The sequence below is a fragment of the Strongylocentrotus purpuratus genome, unplaced genomic scaffold (assembly GCF_000002235.5).
Source record: "Strongylocentrotus purpuratus isolate Spur 01 unplaced genomic scaffold, Spur_5.0 spur5_scaffold_16, whole genome shotgun sequence".
NCBI lineage: Eukaryota > Metazoa > Echinodermata > Echinoidea > Camarodonta > Strongylocentrotidae > Strongylocentrotus > Strongylocentrotus purpuratus.
The window spans coordinates 231,495-254,487 of NW_022145601.1; the positions used below are offsets into that span (position 1 = coordinate 231,495).

Here is a 22,993-nt window from a genome sequence, read left to right on the forward strand (position 1 = left end):
AGGTCTACAATTTACAAAACACTGCAATAATTATCATTATTGGATTGTTTGGTGATTAATAATGTTGATGATATAGAAGGAAATACATTTATAATCTTTCAGAAATTCTAAAAACTTAAAGTTTACCATGCTTTATTATCAGATGACACTTTTATTGAACCGTGACTGAAAACCCAACAACACAACTTTTTGGTGGTACAATATTGGTACCTGGTGACATAAATGTATATGTATAATGTTTAGTTTTTTAAAGTGTTCCTCATTTTCTCCTCTATTCTGCAGATCTTTTATTACAGGTACTAATGAGATTATGAAGTACTTCAGAGGAGATGATCTAGTACAGGTGAGAACTGAGACAAATTATGTCTATCGTAAAACAAAAATCTCTTTTTCAAAGAAATAAAAACATAGAATAGAAATAAAGTATATGGATGAACAGCAGAGCATTAAGGAAAGACCCCCCTATTTTAGAGGTACATGTAGGGTGGGGTATTATGAATGCATCTTTTTTGAGTGTATATTAAGTGAGACTCTGTATCAGCAATATTTTAATTGTCTGGTTTAGCTATCCTCAGACCATCAGTGTAATTATGAAGTTAAAGATAAGCTTGAGTTCTGGTAATGATAGAAAACAAATTCTCACATAATCCAACAAAACTTACACTGAATGTTGAAGATTACAAACTATTGACATTTTCTACCAAAATCGTTTGGCACAATTTGGACGGGGCTGAGTAATGAGCAAAGAAAGATAAGGAAATCAAGGTAAGTAGGCCGGACACCAACTCAACACGTCACCATTTTTTGTGTGGTTGTTTTTATTTTACTGGTTCAAACAATCTATCTACTGCAGGATAAACAATCCAGAATGAATTATAGCCATGTTCTCTCGACATATCATGCCAATACCAGAGCTCAACATACACTTTAAGTTTTGTATCCATGCAGTCACTTTGTACATGTATAAGATGTCAGGGGTCTGCACGGAGGCCCTTTGCATAAAGCTGTCATTTGGGTATGCTTTATTCGCAATATTAAAAGGAAACAAAGTCAAATAGATTTTTTGGTTAAACTAGAACCAAAAATTGTCATTAACTTTAATCTTGACACATCATGATTTTCAGCTTAAATCAATATGGACTTTGATCAAAATGGCCATGTGAACCCTTTTGTATTTGGATTGCGTGGGTTACAGACAATTAGAAATTAAGCCTACATGTATGTGCCAATAAAATGCTCATGATTAATGATATTTTTGTCATTTTGAAGGATGACTGGTTTACACAGTGTAATATTGAATATTTAATGCCTTGTACATGTGTGATCTCTTGTGCATGCATGTTTACTTACTGAACTTTCATCAACGAAAAATTAAGGGAAAACAAATCTAGGCAATACTTCCATTAATGATATTAAATGTAGTTCATGTTAATTTGGTTTGAAAATGTAACATTGACTGTAACAATTTTAGTGATGTTTTGATGTTTTGTATACAGAGAATGTTGATTTATCTCTTTCAGAACTACCTCCTGAAATTCATGGGTGCAATGAATGAAACCAGAAACTATCAAGCGGTAAGTTTTACCCTGCTTTGACCAACTGTCATTCAGTCATGAATATATAAACATAAGCATGTACATGTATACACACCATTTATATACAGTGTACAGTGGATTGTTCTTGTGGGACAACAAATGTCACTTTTAACACAGAACAATAGTTTGATTGCCCTAGGCTGTATTACTGACTTTTTTATGCCATATTTTTGTTATAATTGTTATTATTATTTAAATAACTGAATCAGTTTATTAAGATAGAACCATCAAACATGCAGTGCAAGAGCTGAAAATATTCAATTAACAAAATAATATACAAAATACATACACATCCAAAAGTACCAATTATCAATACCGGTAATTATTGAACCATAAGACTAATATACATGGAGTACGTAAATCATACACAATAACAAATCTTGAAATATTACAATTAACATTTTAAAAGATTAATTTCATGTCATCAGAAGTAAGAATAAAAGGAGAAAAGAGGGTGGAAGAATGAAAAGGGGAGTGGGTAGATATGGAGAAGAGGGAGAGAAAAAGTAGAACATAAGATAGAGACAGAAAGGAAGGAAGGGAAAATAGAGAGGAAGGATGGAAAAGAGGGAGAGTAGGAGGAGGTAAAAGACCACTCGTACTTTATATTTAAATGCCCAAGGTGCATGGCCGGTCTAGTAACAGTGGAGTTTTGTCTGTCAATGCTATGTGTACGTGTACGTAAAGTTACAGAATGACAAACTACAATTAATGTACATTTCCCTACAACTACATGTATAGTACATGTTGTACTAGTGCACGCTATCACAACATATCAAAATTCTCTGTGAAATTGACTTTGACATGGTAGTAGCATACATGTGTAACTTATTCTTGGAATGTTACATTTGATGCTGCTGTTAATCTGTGTTTATTCCTTGAATTATATGATTCACACTTTGTGAATTTCACCTGCCTTTATGTGATATTGACCTCGGTTTATAAAGGTCATGACCTTTCACCTATTGACTGTGATTCACTCAGATATCTTAGAATCATATTCTCTGATTCAGAAGGCTAAATGAATTGTAGAAGATTTAAGTTGATAATTTCAACAGCAGTTAATATTTGCCTTTCTCTCAACTTTCCCAAGATTTAACTGATTTAGCAACAAATTGTTCTATTTTGGTACTCATGTTCTTGCTATCAAGATTGTATTACTGTACCTACACAAATTCACATGCATGCATAAACAAGACCGTACATTCATGATTGTGCTCTGTTATCATTGGTGAATACCAGTTTGTCTATTTCCCGATTGGTCTATTTTCATATGTCCTTACCCAGCCCGTCTACTATCCACAAGGTCCAATAATAATTTTGTCTCCTTATCAATAGTCTAATGACCATTTAGGCTGATAGTCATTTAGTCTAATTTTCATATGGCTAATCTCCAATTAGTCTACAGGGGTACTACCCTTTTGGTCTATCGTTTATTTAATCTAATACCCAGTTTGTCTAATACCCAGTTTGTCTAATACCCAGTTTGTCTAATACCCAGTTTGTCTAATACCCAGTTTGTTTAATACCCAGTTTGTCTAATACCCAGTTTGTCTAATACCCAGTTAGTCTAATACCCAGTTTGTCTAATACCCAGTTAGTCTAATACCCAGTTTGTCTAATACCCAGTTTGTCTAATACCCAGTTTGTCTAATACCCAGTTAGTCTAATACCCAGTTTGTCTAATACCCAGTTTGTCTAATACCCAGTTTGTCTAATACCCAGTTTGTCTAATACCCAGTTTGTCTAATACCCAGTTTGTTTAATACCCAGTTTGTCTAATACCCAGTTTGTCTAATACCCAGTTTGTCTAATACCCAGTTTGTTTAATACCCAGTTTGTCTAATACCCAGTTTGTCTAATACCCAGTTTGTCTAATACCCAGTTTGTCTAAAACCCAGTTTGTCTAATACCCAGTTTGTCTAATACCCAGTTAGTCTAATACCCGGTTTGTCTAATACCCGGTTTGTCTAATACCCAGTTTGTCTAATACCCAGTTTGTTTAATACCCAGTTTGTCTAATACCCAGTTTGTCTAATACCCAGTTTGTCTAATACCCAGTTTGTCTAATACCCAGTTTGTCTAATACCCAGTTTGTCTAATACCCAGTTTGTCTAATACCCAGTTAGTCTAATACCCAGTTTGTCTAATACCCATTTTGTCACCATGCACAAGGTTTAATAATCATTTGATGATTATTGTGATTTATGACTAAATGATTTTAGATCATATGGATAGGGTAGTAGACAAAGTGGGTATTAGAAAAACTAGAAATTAGACTGACTTGCAACTATACCAGATAGGTAGTAGAATTATTGGAGATTAGACCATAGGGAAATAAGACCAAATGAGTATTAGCCTAAATGATCGTGAGACCAAATGATAAATACCGTATTTGCTGGCGATAAGGCCGCAGCGCGGTTTAGGCCGCACCCTCGATTTTGACATTTGTTGAAGTAGGGATTTGATCTCTTGCGTTCAAATGTTGATGTGACTGAAATCAGTGCCTTAGACCGCTCGGCCATCCCGCACTGATGCTAGCCTATGGAGTTTTCTGTGATGTATACATTGCGCCACTCTCTTGTGTGTTGAAATGAATTCAAAATAGCGACTTCGCGTGCTTCACGGCAGCTCCGTTAAACGGGCCCTTTTTTTACTTTTGCAATGCATTGGCACAAACTTAGATCAAGATCTATCGGCAGATGTTGTTTCTGGAAGTTTATTTTCGTCTTCAGGTCAACAATGCAAGATAAAATTCTCGGTAAGATGTGTGGAAATGTCCTGTACCATAGTGGTATAGTTATTGTACCGTTTATAGTCCCATATGTCAACATTCGTGCTGGTTTTGACTTACTTTTTTTTTTTTTTTTTACTCTTTCGCCGCATAGGCCGCACCCCGACTTTTTGATATTTTCTCTTCCAAAAATACTGCGGCCTTTACGCCGGCAAATACGGTAGACAAAATAATTGTTGGACCATGTGGATGTTAGACAGGCTGGGTGTAGACCATATGGGTATAGACCAATTGGGTAGTAGACAAACTCATTAGACTTGTACAATCCCTGTACATCCTTAGAGATTTGAAAGTTTTTTAAATCTTTGTTTTATTTTAGAAAGTACCTACATGTACATGTATACTGTAAACATAAATAAAAGATACATACAAGACATGTAATTGCAGAAATTTATGTTAATTTAAGGGAGTACTTTATACCATGGCGACTGACGTGTTGTAAACCAGGAACAGAAAGTGAAGCTTGTTCAATGTATCTCAATCACTCTTACAGTACTTCTTAAAGGTACTGTACTATTCAATATGCTGGCCTATTTGTGAAAATATTACTTTTTCACTTCTGCCAAGAAGAGGAAGAAAAAAAAAAAAAAATTGTGAAAGTTTTAAGAAAACTTACAGGTACATTTAAATGTAGTTATGTTTTAATTGGTGAGTTTAATCGTTATTTCAGTAAGAATTTTTTTTAGTGGTAGTTAGTACTGTACATCTTCTTATAACAAGAAATCAAATGATTTCCGTACTTGCCTCCCCTTCTTGCTTCTCATCACCTACAAAAGACATTTGAATGACACAAAAACCTTTCAAGTTTATAGCTCTTAGCTTAGCCCATAAATATGTAAAGCCCATATAGTTGTAGTTTACCCCCCATCATTTTCATCAGATTTTGTTGATTAATATTGATAATTGGCAAGAAATACATTACTGGTAATCTTCTGTGAAACTTTTCCTTTCTCATATATATGCATTATAAAACAATTGAATGATGAATAATAATTGATGTGCCTCATCAGACAAATGAAACTTGTTAAAGCTGTGTGATGCAGGGATTTCTCTGAACTTCAATGAGGATGCCGTGTGATGTGCTTCCATGTAGGTAGCAGATGATTGATAACCTCTGTCTGTTCAGAAATACATCAGAAAGTAATGATGGAGTATCTGGCAAATATATTGTGATGAAGACATGTTATTCATTCCAATATATCTTCTTCTACCAGAACTACATGTTCAAGTATTTTTATGAGACATTTAAGTGTGTTGTTGTGATCTGTGTACAAACTAGTTGGAAGACATTGATTTTGATCAATGGATTATACTTTCTTTTCTTTTAGATACTTGAGGACCAGGCAGTAAGAGGAGTCTCTAAAAGTCTGAGTGCTTTCATTAAAGGGTGAGATCACTGTTTATTTCCCTTTACATGTTTGTTTCTTACGATTTATTCATTTATTGTCCTTTTAAAAAAAAATGTTGACCTGTCTTGTACAAGGATATAACTAACGTCTTAAGGCATATGTGCATGTATAAGTATAACTTTTTAATGGAGAAGTCATTAGGATCTTTATGGTTTAAAAAACAAAAAATACCTTTTTGAATGAAATTATTTTACGTATGTTCTAACATATTGCAATAAAGATTTAAACTGGGGAAACTTTGCACTGATTATGAGAGATTAACAATAGGAACCTTCTATTGTACATTGCAAATTGTAACATTCATTGTGGGCAGTATTGGTTTAAAGCCAGTCTGCACTAGTTTGGCCACAGGGATTAGACCTCCCTGCAAGGTCACTGACAGGGGGTTATCTCATCAACTTAGCTCTCAATTAACATATTAGGGTATCATGGGGGATCAACAGGTACGGCTTAGGCATTGTTTGCTGTATAGAGGGCGCAAGTAGCTATAAGTAGTGCAGTGGGGCTTTAAGTTTTGAGCCAAGCTAAGTTAGTGAAGCTGTCTGTCTCAACAGTATGGACTGGTATTTCTTTGACTTCATCTCAGATTGATTTGACCTCGGTCTCTGTCCTGATTCAATTCAATTCAATTTATTTCCACTTTAAAAACAATTACAAATCAATAACATATAAATGAACATGACCCCTTAACAAGTATACACATAACATATTATACATTGTAAGAAAATATCAAAACTTATACCAGGAAAAACATAACAAAAAGCATCAAAATTAAAAATATTAAAAAATTCTTTTGTAGAGACCTGAAGAAGGTGAAGGAAGCCAAGCGTTTGTTCTACCGAATCAGTGATGACTATGACAATGCCTTACATAAGAATGCACAGACCGTCCGAACTAAACCATTGGAATCAGAAGAAACTCTTAACGTCCTGACAGCCACCCGCTCAGCCTTCGGACACACCGCCCTCGATTACGTGTTTCAGGTATGCGATGTTAAAAACAGGAAGTCACTCTAAGAAACCACTTGAAATTAAACTTAGTGGACATCCTATTGGACTTAATTGGTAATATTATTGACACACGTTTTATTGAGATATCAGTATGCAAACCAACACTGATGATGTTTTTCTATTTTGCAACTTGCCCAAAAGGAGGCTGGTACTTGTATATATGCTTGTGTCATAATGCTCAATAATGATAAATATAGTATTAATACATTTATATATATATATATATATATATATATATATATATATATATATATATATATATATAGTAATAATATTAATGATAATGATGGAAAAAAGTGATGGCGATGCAGTTGTTGTTCTTTAATTTGTGTTGTCAGTGTAAAAAACAAATTGTGACAAGCAATATTAAATTTGTATTTTATCTTTCAGATCAATATTGTCCAGTCTAAAGAGAGACATGAAGTCCTAAACACTGTAAGTATTGACCAGTTTTGTTTTAAAAACTGAGAAAAAAAAACAATTATTAAAAATCTAAATGAATAGGAGAGGAATTCAATTCTCTGTGTATCTTTATCATTTACTTATAAATGAATTGCAATTACTTCAAGAAGAATATCCAGTTATCATTCTAAAGTAAAAACAGATATTCCAAATGATTGTGAAGTTATTTAGTACCCAACACTTCACACAGGTCAGTTATATACATGTACATGCTTGTAGTCATAACATCCAGACTGTTCACACGTTTCATTATCTGCTGAAAACCAGAATTCAAATCGGCATTGAGTTGATGTTATTTTCGCTCTTAAAAGACATCTATTATGTTTAAAATGCAGACTGATAGTATCCTTACGAATAATGTGAACTGATCTGTACACACCTCATGTTTTCCCATTCCTTCCCTGTACAGTTGCTGTCCTTCATGCATGCCCAGTTCACATTCTTCCATCAGGGTTATGATCTGATGAAGGATCTCAACCCAACCTTCAAGGAACTAGGCAATAAGGTAAGTCCATTCTCATTCAGAACCTTATTCACATCATGGATACTAGATAATAAGAGTGTTAGCACTGAACAAGAGAAAGAGTGCTCACATTATTTCATCAGGGTTATGATCTGATGAAGGATCTCAACCCAACCTTCAAGGAACTAGGCAATAAGGTAAGTCCAGTCTCATACAGAACCTTATTCACATCATGGATACTAGATAATAAGAGTGTTAGCACTGAACAAGAGAAAGAGTGCTCATATTATTTCATCAGGGTTATGGAAGATCCCAACCCAACCTTCAAGGAACTAGGCAATGAGGTAGGTCTACCGTTCAAATAGAACACTTAATTCGTATCCAGAGCACCCTGATTACAGGTATAAATGACCAACAGCAGAGTTATTGTACATGAAATAGAACAAATTTGTTATATAGAAATCACTCAACTTTGAAGTTTAGTATTTCTTGTAATATCGGTTTAGAGTGTGGTTTTGAAATTGCTTCTTCTTTTGTTTACATAGTCATTTTGTATACATGATTCCATTAGTGCCTTTGATCTTCTACATACTGTACTTGTCATTTTCAGATGCTTGTAAATTACAATTTCAAATACAAAAACAAAACTGCTATGAAATGGAAGTGAGAGTGAATCCCTCGCCGATCAGTCTTGTGCTGCAGACATTTTCTAAGTTGCTTAGTAAAGTTTTTGAAACAAACTTTTTTTCATCAAGATGAACAAATTCAAAAGGAAATGTGATAAATCTTCATATCAGGAAACTGCTGTGAAGTACATGTTTATGAATCTGATATTACAGGTGTATATATGTAAACATGCATGTATAATTGAAGGGGAAAAACTGATAATTGTATGTAGCGCCCTCTGTAGTCTAAGAAAGTCAAAGTTTGTTGCCAATCCCTCTCTGAGCTGACATACATGTACAGTCCTGAGGGAGATACACAGGCATGCATGTTGTGTGACTAATTATACAAAGATCACTATCATTGGTAGTTTTGTCAGTTTACACAAAAAAGTGCAATTCCACAGAAAGTACAATAGAAGAGAAAACTTTCTAGCTATGTTTGTCAAATTTCAAGCTATGTTGAGGTTGATTTCTCTGGCTTTGGTTAAATCTGCTTACTAGGCATCTCTTGGTTTGAAGAAAGAACAAAAGTAGTGGTTGTCTTTGGGTATCATCACCATGGATGTTGTAGTTCTGTCTGTGTACTGCTACTCCCCTCTCTCTGTATTAGCGCACATATAATATTCACCACGGAGGTGCTCAAGAAGGCACTCCAATATTACCCAGTTCTGCTAGGGTACCGTTTGGTACTCAAAGCATTCAAAGAATACCTCACCTCAACCGTTCCCATTTAACACCTGGGTGGATAGTGGCAAATGTAGATTAATTTCTTACCAAAGGACATTAGTACCACTTCAGGACTCTTACTGCGAATCATGTGATCCACAGTCTGACGACATATCCCCACGACATTAATGATCCGTTCATCCCCCCCCCCCCCCCCCCCCATGAACTCCAGTTTGTACAATATCTGGTCCAGAGGATCAAACCACTTTTCCACAGGGCCTACAAATGATTCAGATTAAACTAAGAAATTGCTTGTGTAAGTATTCACGTACATGTAACAATGCCAAAGCATGTTACATGAGTCCCATAACATATGTACACACTTACATACCGAACTTGTCTGTGAATCATGCCTATATTTAATATTCAGTGTGGTAGTCTGATAGAGGGAGGGGGAGTACACCATAACACTTTCACATTAGATTATAATGATATTTCACAAGGATCCCTATAAAAGGCAGGAAGTGTGTGAGTCATGGTGATTATGATCTCATAAAGCTTGGACATTGAGACAATTAATGCCAACTGATTTCCTTCTTCTGAATGTCACTTTCAAGGGAAAGAAATACAATCATCGACCTAGATTGTATTTGTCCATTTATGGAAATATCAGGGTCACATGTAGATTACGCTGTATATTTAAACTCTGATGGTGTTGTAGTGACATAGCATTACATGTACATGTACATGTATGTTCATTGAGCTGTTAGACTCATCTCACTCTAGCAATACCTTTGACTATTCTTCACCAGTAATATTTACCATGGGATCTGTGTTAAAATTGATAAATGATGGTATTGATACCGAAGAAAACTGCGCAACAAGATTAAAGAAAATGTTTACCTTTGTAAGTATATTTTATTCATCTGTTGATATAGTAATTAATTAATCAACATACATGTACAGTGTACAATGTAAAACTAAAGGTTCTCTTGACATGACATTGAACTTGAAGATGAAGTTTTTATGCATCTGCGAAAGTGTATGAAAGGAATGATACAATTATGATATTACTTTCTTAATTGGAAAGTACCTCATTTCTCAATTAGCCATAAATTACGGCATCAATAATATACATTAGACAGTGAGTTAGAAATAATAAGGAAAGTCTATAGTTGTAGTCAAACCATATTAGTGTATGTTTGAAAGTGTCTTTTACAATTCTGTGATTTGACCAGGCTATGACATGCGGTATATGGTTAGTACATGTAGCTTTGTCAATATTTGATGAGTGCTGTCTGTTAGACCTTGATGAATTAAAAATACAATCTGGCTGTAATTGAGTACATTTAGGCATAATTTGTAGATTGTGTTGATCTGCTGGAAGGTGACTCTGAAATTATTCAATGACAAACCGCAGATTAAGGAAGGGTCCTTGACTTCACCTGTTTCATTATCCTGCTCAATTCTGCTATGCTGTATTGCTCATCCTGCATGTGCTATGGACATCATTCTACATGTAGATCAGGCTGCACAGTCTTGTTCTTTGCTTTAAACCTTTTCCAAATACAATCAAACCTGCTTTAGCGACCACCTGTCTACAAAGACCACTTTTATGTTTCCCTTGGCAATTGCTATAGACAGGTTTGACTGTAGTACAAGCAAGATAGTCAACATCACTTGAAAGTTCAATATACATGTATCACTGTAGAAATTCATGTTTACATGGAGTAATAGGTTTTAACACAATAGGATATGTGTCGGCTGATGGTATTACTAGTCAAGGTCTTGTTAGATCTGTTCATTCTTCAAACCCATGCTATCACATCACGGGGGAGCTCCGTCCAATCATTGACCAGACAAGCCCATTCACACGCTACATGGTTTAACATTGATCTTCAATGAGAGGAAGAATTTGAGGGTTCAGTGACACAAAGACATAACTCCATATTTTGTCGAAATGCATATTTGATAATAAAATGTTCAGAAAAATGTGGGCTTTCCAGGAAACACAAAGACTTAACTCCACCCAACACCCCATTGAAGTCAATGGCTAGTGAAACATAGACTTAACTCCTTAAGGCCCAAGTGCTCAGTGACACATACTTAAACCACTTTTTCTCAAAATGGAGTTACGTCTTTGTGTCACTGACCCCTCAAATTGTACAAGGAAACATCATTTATAATATACAACATCATTATAAGCAAGTTTGGAAAGAAAGTACACAGTCAATGGTGAAATCTGTTTCTACAATGTATCATCACCTCTGCATCTTTAAAGTACTGTGTACAATCCAACTTGCCAATCATCTCTTCAATTTGTAAAAATAACAAAAGATAGTGCAATCAGTTTAATAACTCTGTGAATTTTAATTTCTGAAAGACACATGATCTACATGATAGAAACAGAAACATATACAAAGTACCACATTTCAGACTTAATAGCTCAGGGTGTGTGTACACTGCACATTGATATTATTTATAAAAAGGCTATTTTATACATTGATATAAAGCTTGAAACATACACATTACTGGTAGGTAGGTCAATTGTGAATGAAAATTATAGAGTGATGTAGTACGATGTAGTTCTAGCAGGCATTTAAGATTTACATGTTTTGATTAAAAAATGGTCTCATACAAAGGCTAGATGCAATGTTCATAATAAAACAAATGACAGTGCAATTACTATTAGTCATTAAAAGGTTTGTAGATCTGTTACTCATTGTTTTTTATTAAAGGCATAGTTGACAGGAAATGTGCTTACTACTAAGGTTATTAAGAACAGAGGTGAGAATGTTGATACTTTCTGTAAATACTAGTTTCACTGAATACCCCATTAAATCATTATGCTGTTTCAGGAAGCATAATTCCTTCTACAAAAAAATTTAAAGAATATTAACTTGCTGTGCAAAGGTAAATGGTAAAGAAAGTATTTTGTTTTGTTCTTTTTCCATTATCTCCTCACAGTCATATCACACTGTGATGGCTTTTCATGCTTTTTCCAATTTTTCTTATCTTTGTTGTGATAATTTGCCAATAGTATGCCACACATGCAGTCACAATGATTGCTCTCTGATCAGTTCTTAATAACTATCTAAATTTCCAGTTTCAAGTCTGGACCCAACATGTGCCTACCGGTACATGTAACTCTTAACCTAGCCAAATCCACAGTTCAAGCAGCAGGTCTTTAATGCTCTATATCTGTGATGAATAGAAGCTCTAAGCACATGCTGCGAGAGGAAGTGAAGGATAAGGAAATTGGCATGAACATTGTTCATGATTTGAATCTACTGAAATCCTTTCATCAAATGTGTAGAGACTCGAGAATCAGTTTATTTTGTAAGATTGTTGTACATTGTGTGTAGATCACTGTATTTGACACACCCCTTTGCATGTACACTTACAAAAGTTAATTGCAAGTTTATGCCGGATTCTTGTGATGGATCCCTTTGAAAACTTGGGTGTGAAAAACTAGTTACTGTAAGAAGCAACTATTTAGACTAACTTTGTATTTTTTTTTATTTGTTTCTCATGAAAACTTTCCACTTATTTCACTTGTATTGATTTGCTTTATGTACTTTTCATGAAGATAGATAGAATCACAATTTGCATTTTCTTTTTCTGCTGTGAAACTAGCAATCACTCTTCCAAGTCTTTATCTACAGTTTGGAAGAAGAAGAAAATAGAGAGAGAGAGAGAGAAAGGGAAAGAAACAATAGATTATTAAGAAGGAACTGTAGTAGTAATTGCAGAGCTGTCGTAGAAGTTACCAACCATACTTAATTGTCCAGATCACAGTTACTAAGAGATGTTTGGCTTGATTTCAATTGTGCAGAGCAATCATCTCTATGATTGGTCAATATGTCCAGTCACACCCACTCAAACCACATCCCATTGGACGGCCGGAAGCTCCTCCTAAGGTCTCCCTCTACGTCATTCTCATGCTGAGCGGAGGATATCATTCTCGATAGCAATTCTCGTCTTTTCTCCGCCGCTCATCTTTCGAAGTAAAAGCTTAGTTAGTAAATAACAGGAACTGATATGACATGCGTACTAATCAGCTTAATTGATTGATGAGATAATAGGGGGAATGTATCTCGGCAAGCTTCGTCTCTGGCACCCACGTGTGAAGTATCAGAGCAACAATGATGTATGGTTTGCCAGCTCAAACCCTATTCAACAGTAACATCAAAATCAGATCTGTTTCGATCAAGCCAACATGAGATTGTATGCCCTTTGAGGAGTACACTCAAAATTGTGTTTAATTCTTTGCATGAGCTTCAGTTCTATAGCATTTTGACAGTAATTTGTCACATCAGTTAATCTGAGAACCCACCGGGGCCGTAGTAAGGGGTTCTTTGGATATTAATATTGAGGTATATACCCTATTGTGATGGCCATATGGTACTGCTCTAATTTGCAGGTGAGTGTATAGAAACTCTACAGTTCTTTCCTAAATCGCTTGGCATTCTCTTCAGCTAATATTACAATTCGGTTAGTACTTACATTGCTTTATGTTACAATCCCCATTACTTTAATTTGATGAATTTTATTTGATATACCGGTACACAGCAATGTGTTTACAATTGAATATGACGTTGATTGCCTTCAATTTCAATTTCATTTGTATTGTCCAATGGAAATCCACTATGCGTATACAACTTAATATACATGTACATAATAAAATGTGTGGCATAGATAAATAATGTGATAAAACAGAAACAGTATTCAGTATTATGTTTGACTTGCATATATATTTATATATTCTATAAATAGGTTGTGGAAGTCACAGCAACGTGAAAGTCGCACATTTCCTTGTTGCTGTTATTTCTCATTCCTTTGATGGAATTTAACTCTTATTAGGGATTGTAGGATACCCTTCAGTATTGTGGCACATCATCATACATGTATTTGTGTGTCTACACTGTCTCTTATATTACAGAATTCAAACAGAACTGAGCTAATCTTAACGTTGATTCACTCACATCAATATGAAAGTTTTGCCTACACCCTCACTTTGCTACAGGTTCATGTGACAAAATCTCATACATATTTGGAATTGCAGGATATAACCAGAGTTTGTAGAACCCTCCTCCCTCGCAGCTTTTGTGTTACTCCATGATCTATCCCTACTAGATCTGGGGGTATTTACAAGCTTTCATGAAGGATTTGCTCAGCTGATCATAACACCGACAACTACGAGAGGCCCCTGTCAGGATACTAAAAGATCACTCACAAAAAAAAAATCTGAGTTGTGTTGGATTCGCCCTCAAGGAAAAATCATGAGAAGTAAGAAAGCAAAGACTCCAGACTTGTTGACATGTTGTGTTGGAATTGAAACTCTGTGCATTACATTTAGAGCTTTATAGTTGCAGAGAGATCACAAACATTGTGCTTCTTGGTAAAGATCAAGGACGTTCTTCAAGACTTGATGGTGAATAAACTGAACTGTACTTCACCTACAATGTAATGTATTCAAGTGAAAGCAAACAACAACAATTGTTGACATTCTGTGGATGAACGTTACATTGTGGTAACATCATAGTACACATGTATGCAGTTAGTTCGTTTGGTGCATATCTCAGATCTCATGTATGAGAGAATTTCACATTTGTTATTTGGATATGACATTGTATCTTCAGGGTAGGCCTTCTTCTTGCTTTTCCAAGAGGAGAATTGTTGAATAATTTGGATCAACACTATGCTTAGTGATTTTAAAAGGATTTGGAAAATAATTATGTGTTTCCTGTGAATTTGGCTGGAGCATCAACAATAAATACTCTGTCCCTTTCATCCCTTTCTGCGTGAAGTATTCAGTCAAGATGTTTGTTCCAAAGTTTGACAATTCAAGAAATGAAATGTAGAAATGTATGAATGATACTTGAATGAATCATTAAAGTTTTGTTTCTAAGTAATTTAATCGTTGTGGGAACCTCTGAAGACTAGCACCGGAAGAAATAATTTTTGTTTTGATCTGATGACCATCCAGAGGCATTGAATTCTAATACTTCCCTCTCATCGTCAGTGTAGTTCCTTTGTTTCACAAGAGGTTTGAGAGTCTTCATGTGAATACTCTGCAAAGGGCAAGATTGTGAAGATTGTTTTTGTTGTGAAAACCACTTATGATTTTATGGGAAAGAATTCTTGTCCACAGCTGATTAATCGTCACTTAATATTCATACAGTCTCAAAAAGAAAAAGATAAATATCCAGCATTGCAGTCTACATTCTTGTATTGAAAGCACCCTCTTCTTCATACCAATCAGTCATCTTCTTTTCCTGCAAAGTTCTGCAATTTATTCCTAAAGTGTCAGCGTGCAGTTATTGAGTGTTTTCAAATGAAAGCAAAGGATATTTGGGAAAAGCACACGTGTTTGTCATAAACGCAACAACTTGTCAAAGCTTTTGAGTGTTGTAAATGAAGAAAGACTAACTTTGTTCCAGATGGTCTAGTTATTCCTCTTCATAGGGTTTCAAAACTGGGTGACAAGGAACATAACATCTTGAGCTTATGAGCTGCACTTGATGATGTTATTTACAAAAGTTCTGAAAACTGCATTCATCATACTTCCATTTTGTGTGTGGGATTGTTTTGACACACCTGTTCAACTTGTTTGCAATTCAAAGAATATCTTGATTCATTGATCCGTCTAAGATCCTTCACGAGGAAGGAAAGACATCATTACAGTACAAGGGATCTTTTGGAAAAGCTGACATCCACTAACAATTGAGGAAATATTAAGGAAGCCAAGAAGTACAACTGCTTGCAAGCAGCATCCTTGGTGTTGGGCTTTGAGCCAGTTTTATTGAGTGAGACTTTGCAGTGATCGGATGCTTGTCTCGCTAGATTCCATTGGTCTTCTTGAGTTTGAGATTCCTTGGTCTTCTTGAGTTTGAGATTCCATTGGTCTTCTTGAGTTTGAGATTCCATTGGTCTTCTTGAGTTTGAGATTCCATTGGTCTTCTTGAGTTTAAGATCCCATTGGTTTTCTTGAGTTTGAGATCCCATTGGTCTTCTTGAGTTTGAGATCCCATTGGTCTTCTTGAGTTTGAGATTCCATTGGTCTTCTTGAGTTTGAGATCCCATTGGCCTTTTTGAGTTTGAGATTCCATTGGTCATCTTGAGTTTGAGATTCCATTGGTCTTCTTGAGTTTGAGATTCCATTGGCCTTCTTGAGTTTGAGATCCCATTGATCTTCTTGAGTTTGAGATTCCATTGGTCTTCTTGAGTTCGAGATTCCATTGGTCTTCTTGAGTTTGAGATTCCATTGGTCTTCTTGAGTTTGAGATTCCATTGGTCTTCTTGAGTTTGAGATTCCATTGGTCTTCTTGAGTTTGAGATTCCACTGGTCTTCTTGAGTTTGAGATTCCACTGGTCTTCTTGAGTTTGAAATTCCATTGGTCATCGTGTGTTTGAATACCTGACAGACGATTCATGAGAAGCAAAGTAAAAGATTGCCAGGCGTGCTCTTGTGCCACAATGTTCCGTTGTCTTGGACTTGCCATGATTCCCCAGGTAAGAACTCAATGTGATGATGTACAGAATTCAATCCAATTTGCTTCAAGCTTTGATTTTTATCAAAGATATGGGGTTAGGGATGTTTATATCTGTTTAAGTGCTTTGAGAGGGCCTTTGGTCCTAAAAAGAGCTATATAAGAACTAGTATTATTATTGCTATTATTATTATTATAGTGATGTTAATACTGGATTTTATGTTAAATTTAGAATTGAGGTTGTATCCGGGGTCGAAAATTAGGAGTTCATTTTACTTTTAAAACTTTCTCCAGGGTATAGTATGGTTGGAAGTCGAATGTGTTTATTCAACTGTGGATTTCAGGATTTAAAAGTGGTTTGGTGAAGTCTTTCATTTATACATGGATCATTCATTTGGAAAAGTATAATATAAACATGCTTTTTCTTTAGGGACTCTCCCTTGTATTTAGTGCTATTCTGTTTGGTGTTCTGTTGTTGATGATCATTGTACAACTTTGTACAGACTTTAACAAATGCAAACAAGCTGCAGAATTAAGACAGGTTTATTATTATTTTTAAGGATATGAGTCAGATATACTTTGCACCAATCTGTCACATCATAGACTGAACTGGGACAAAGACTGAAACAACTGCTCAGGCACTAGCTGCCTAGGGACCTTAACTGCAGGGTGGAAGCTATTTAGGCATGTACATGTACATGTAGCAGCGAGAAAATGCTAGAATATAAAATGAACATCTATGGTATTGTATGTAAAATATTAGCTTTAAGTACTTCTGCTTTGGCACTTTCTCTGATTTGTATGAAAAGTTTTGGCATCAAACTACAACACCTGGATCATCATCATCATCACACAGATACATATAGTCACTTAACTACAAGAAATAAAGTAATGGACTTCTGATAGGTCTATAATGAATATTCCACCAGTGTTCAAAGCAATGCCTACATGTATTGTATGATCACAACTAGTGTCCCACCCCACCCCCCCCCCCCACCCCCTCTTTCCAAGGCTATGTCTAATAAAGAGTTGAAATGAAGTATAAAGCAAATAAGTAGCAATCAAAATCAATCACAACTATAGCGATAGGGGACTGCAAACTTGCGATTGATATGGATCATTTTCAACTACTACTAATACAGGGCCCATGTCTTTGTCTCTATAACATACTCAATAAGGAGTAGTGCATACATGCCAACTGTTCAGATTAAAGAGGAACATTCCTCTTTTTGGGAGAAAATAATTATCATTTTAATGCAGGTGTTCCTCTTCCTGTACAAATTTGTCTGTAGTATTGAATAGGAGAGTTAGGATTGTTCCTCTTTTTTTTGAAAATAGCATAATTTGTACAGATTTCTGATTTTCAAATGTTGGCATGTATGGTAGTGTAGAAGACTTGTTCTACGGGTATTACACATATGATATATGTATGATATAAACACAGATTTGAAAGAATTTTCGAACCACAAGTCAAAGTGATTTTGAATGGGGAGGTACGATGGTGTGCAATGGATGTATTCAATTTGTACATGTGCCAATTTGTCTGTTGGCAGACCTATTGCATTGATATTTACATCTGCTATACATTGACATGTAGTTTGTACCCTGCAAAGGATATTTCCTGGATGTCCAGTCTGGCATTGCTTGCATACAAGTACACAGTACAGTTTATGTGGATATTGTTACTGTTCATCATACATCTACAGGCAGTCTCTACTGAAAGAGTATTAGAACAATTATTAATGATAAATTACATAAAAGTATATGGTGATAAAAAGATACTATGTTGAAATAATTCAAGGTGAAATGTGATACTACACAGTCTTAAAGTTACAGAAGTTTTTTACATTTTGATAATCTTGAGACTTACAGGGCTGTGAAGACAAAAATATGTGTACTTACTGTATTATGTATTGTATAATTTTTATCATTTGAAGGAAATTGTGTTTATCATTTAATGTGTGAGTTAAACTTGATGTGGGAGTTATAGTTTGTACTTGTGATGCATCAGTTTCCTAGTTAACATGTATGTACATTTACAAATGGAATAGAAAGAGTAATATGAATCAAACACATTTGGTGGACTAACTTGAAAATATATGTGTAGTATTGTGTACTTTCATATTTTAATTAGCTACAAATAGAAACTTTACCAAATGTACATACTCTTAAAGGTACTACATATATGTCCCATTTGCAGGCCAAAAAAAAATGAAAAAGTTAAATTCCAACTGCATTTGAAAGATAATACTCATTTAGAACTTCCCTAAAAAAGGTGGGGCTTGAAAATGTCTTCAAGTGGGAAAATAACAACTATTAGTTGTCAAATCAACTTTAGGGCTATAGAGCCCAAAAGTAATAGTCTTGATTTTCAGACAATTGCACCGAATGGTCATACGTTTTATGCTGTGCAAAGATTCAATCAGTTTAATCTTGGCCATCACAAGAAGTGGGTTATTGATGTAGACAAATGCTCATGTACCCTTTACAACTCTTTTCATGTATATTATTACCAAAGAAGAAAAAAAGCCAGTCAGTCACTCAATAGAGTCTGACAGTGAAGTCTAGCAAGTAAACAGGTTTCCTTGCACAATTTGAATATGAGGACACTGCTAACGTTTAAATTTCACAGATAGGACATACATGACATATTCATAATTCCTGCAAAGTTCTACATGGCATTTGAGGTTGGCTGCAAAAGGGACATAGTACCTTTAAACTAGAAGGTACATGTGCACAGATGAATACTAGAGTCAGATAATTAGCACACGTTTGATACTCTTGGTACATTGTATAAGATTCCAAAGCAAGTTTATTTTGTACGGCGCAGCTTTACAATTGCAACTCATGGTATGACATCATTATCAATATATAACATTTACAACACATGCTCCATCAATGGGACACATCTCATAATCTCATGAACTAAATCAGTTTTTGTTTCATAATGATGAATACATGTACAGTAATGATTTATTGAATTCAAAGATGGGTTTTTTTTTATCAACAAGATCCTGTCTTGGCAACTCTTGGTTTCTCTAGTACTTTGTATCATTAAAAAATGATTTAATAGTTTGTCCCTGTCATCCTGTTTGTATTCTTTCATTTTATATTAGTTAGATGCCCATAATATATATTGATGTAACCTGTGGACTGTACAATGGGTTACTCCCTGGCTTCAATTACTCATGGCTCCATATTAATACACCCTATGTTCCTTATCTAGTACTATGTATTCTTGTTCCTATTTGTAGCTGTAGGGAATGAACAGAGAAAGATTGTTATTTATTTTCGTTTCTTATTTATTCTCGTATCCTATTTGTAGCTGCAGGGAATGAACACCAAGGCTAGCACTGAAAAGAGAAAGATGGAAGATAGGCACTCACTTGTTCAAGAAATGGTAAGATTAAAATGAATTTATTTCATTTTTGGAAGATTATTTATATGTATTTTACTTTTGAATAACAAAAATGTTGATTAATAAACCTTTAGATGAACTAACCTTTGGAATAAACCTTCAGATAAATGTAAATACAGTTTAGCACCTAGTTCATTCAGTTTCCATTGTTTGAATTTTGATCTCAGCATCTTTTATTGAAAATTCCATGTGTACATGTTCAAGTATAGTTTATGTATCACACACCAATATATATATATATATATATATATATATATATATATATATATATATATATTTGCACATTTGTCCTATTATAAAGAATAAACATCCAGAACAAATGATGCATGTACAATGTACATGTACATGTATGTACATGTATGTTTAATGTGTAATATCATATTCCTCATTCTGTCTGGTTTATGTAACCTAATTGTACATTTAGGTGTTAGATTATGACCTGTAACCGTGTATGCCTTATCTATATTGCTGTTACAGGATACCTTGTGGAATATGACCTTTGACCCGACTAAGAAACCAATCATGGAAGGCTATCTCTACAAACGAGCCACAAATGCATTCAAAACATGGCACAGGTATGTAGGTCCACATACTTGACATTTTAGGATTGTTAATGTGTAAGTGTTTCTCAATGATTAGAGAGCCACAAGCAAAAATAACACAAGTGAATTTTTTTCAATATAAGAAAAATTAATAAATACAATAACAAAAAGGAAAATAAATCACACATATAGCATAGCACATAATTATATACATTACAGGCACCAAGCCAAGGAGAGAATTCAATGGTCAACAAAGTAAGAAATATAGCTTTACATATATATATATATATATATATATACCATGCCTTAATGTTATATATGTTCTTATGATGAGCTTATGGCTGTCTATCTTATCATTATGTTATTAGATAAGCAATGTAGTACAGACATTTAACATCATGTTTCTTACTTTACATCCTCCATATACTATAAAGTTGATAAAGAGAAGGTTGAGTTCTGGGAAGAGGTGAAAAATAATTGGTGAGCGTTGTCATTGTATAATGCAAGCGTGGAAGAACATCAGATAAAAATGTTCCCAGAAAAGCATGGCTCTTCAAATGCCTTAATATTCTAAATATGGCATGTAACTTCGTAAAAATCAGGACAGATTTTTATGCTACATGTTCATATAGTCCCATATACATCTTTATGTGTACAGTCCTTGTAACTTTACCAAGACTAAGCCAAAGTTCTTATCATTTTGATGATTCCAGAACCTTGCAGTACACACTAATACTTATATGCTAGATGATCAACCTTTTCTGATCGATTTCACAACGTTTCTTTCACAATGCAATCGCATGACCAGAACTCAACTTTATCTTTAAACATATTTCCAAATGTCATGGATAATATAGTACAAGTAGCAGGTGAACTGTGTTTCTTGATAAGCTAGACATGTAAACAGGAAATTCAGCTGGCTGGATGATGTCCAGTTGTAGACTCCATGTTGATTCTGTTTATATCTTACAAATCTGTGGAACAAGACTTCTAGCCCTACTGACTGACTCTACACATGTAACGTAATCAAAGAAAATAATCTTGTGATGACTTTAAATTGATATTAAAACAAAAAGTGGTTATTATACAAATGATGCATGCGCATGAGTTCATTATACGATCTATTCGCACTCGAGTTGAGGCTGTGTGTATCTATCGCACGAAGCCGTTAGGCTGAGTGCGATAGATACACACAGCATCAACGAGGGCGGATAGATCGTATAATGAACGAATGAAAACATGCATCATTTGTTTTATACAACAAAACTCCTAGATCCTTGTTATTTGATGTAAAAAGAATTCATTCAAGATTGTTTCGTGACAGTATATGGCTGACAAATAAATCTCAAGTTTAATAAGGCTTTATTTAGTGCGCACACATAGCTATAGATATAGCAAGCGCACTAATTACCTCTATACCCATTTACGCATAGTGCTGCGCAAGAATAGGCTCATGCTCACGCAGTATTAAGCGCTCTAACCTCTATGCGCACTACCAAGCTCTGAAAACGAGTTCAATAGTACTAGAAAATATGGCACTCCTTTTCATGAAAACGAGTGCAATAGGCTCAGTAAATGAATCACACGTGACCGCGCATGACCAATCATTTGATTAGGATCTGGGAGTGAGTTGTATAAATGGATTTATCTCTAATTCTTTTATGAATTACTAAAATGAAATATATATATTTCATGGGATGCATTCACAGAATTGCCCTTCAGTTTTCCTGCACTTGGTAGAGAGTTCAAAAGGGTTGGGCCGCTGTAGGCAAAAGAACTTTCACTTTACGTCTTTGATCTCTGTCATGGTACTTGCAGAAGTTGTTGGGTGGAGGACCTAAGTGATTTTAAAGGGTTATATGAGGATAATACATGTAGTTCAGAAATGAAGTGAGGAACGAGACCGTGGATGCCATTGAAGATTAAAAGTAGGACTTCGAAGTGGATTCAGGATTTAATGGGCAGCCTGTGAAGTTCTTTGAGGATGGACGTGATGTGGTTGTGCTTTTTGGATCTGGAAACAAGTATTGCTGCTGAATTCTTTGGAGTTTTGCTACATCTTTATCTGGGACTCCAAACAAGAGACTTAATATAATTTTTAGAAGAAAATATCTACACTCTAAGTGGAAAATTAATATATATCTACAAGGTTAAAATAGAGTATAATCTGTTCTCTTTCTATGTCGTTTGTTTTGTCAGACGGTGGTTCACGATACAGGATAACCAGCTCATATATCAGAAGAGATCAAAGGTAAGCATAGACTTGTATTCAAGCCCCACTCCACTACTTGTAGCTACTTGCTCCCTCTATATAGAAAACAATGCCTAAGCAGTGCCTATTGGTCCCCCATGATCCTCTTTTTCTTATATTAATTGAGAGCTGAGTTGATGAGATAGCCACCTGTCAGTGACCATGCTAAGTGGTCTAATCCCTCCTGGCCAAACTAGTACAGATGGGCTTTAAAAAAAAAATGGA

The 22,993-nt window shown here is 35.0% G+C and overlaps 1 protein-coding gene across 2 annotated transcripts in view; it reads left to right on the plus strand.

Annotated features, from left to right (window-relative positions):
• LOC756047 (arf-GAP with coiled-coil, ANK repeat and PH domain-containing protein 2) overlaps positions 1-22,993 on the plus strand; it is a 48,396-nt gene that overhangs the window by 12,216 nt on the left and 13,187 nt on the right. For both annotated transcript variants that reach the window (XM_030986492.1, XM_030986493.1), the window contains exons 4-12: positions 283-343; positions 1,521-1,574; positions 5,718-5,776; positions 6,598-6,781; positions 7,199-7,243; positions 7,680-7,775; positions 19,883-19,957; positions 20,453-20,550; positions 22,717-22,768. In XM_030986492.1, coding sequence (XP_030842352.1) covers positions 283-343; positions 1,521-1,574; positions 5,718-5,776; positions 6,598-6,781; positions 7,199-7,243; positions 7,680-7,775; positions 19,883-19,957; positions 20,453-20,550; positions 22,717-22,768 — 724 coding nt within the window. The remainder of the gene's footprint in view (positions 1-282; positions 344-1,520; positions 1,575-5,717; positions 5,777-6,597; positions 6,782-7,198; positions 7,244-7,679; positions 7,776-19,882; positions 19,958-20,452; positions 20,551-22,716; positions 22,769-22,993) is intronic.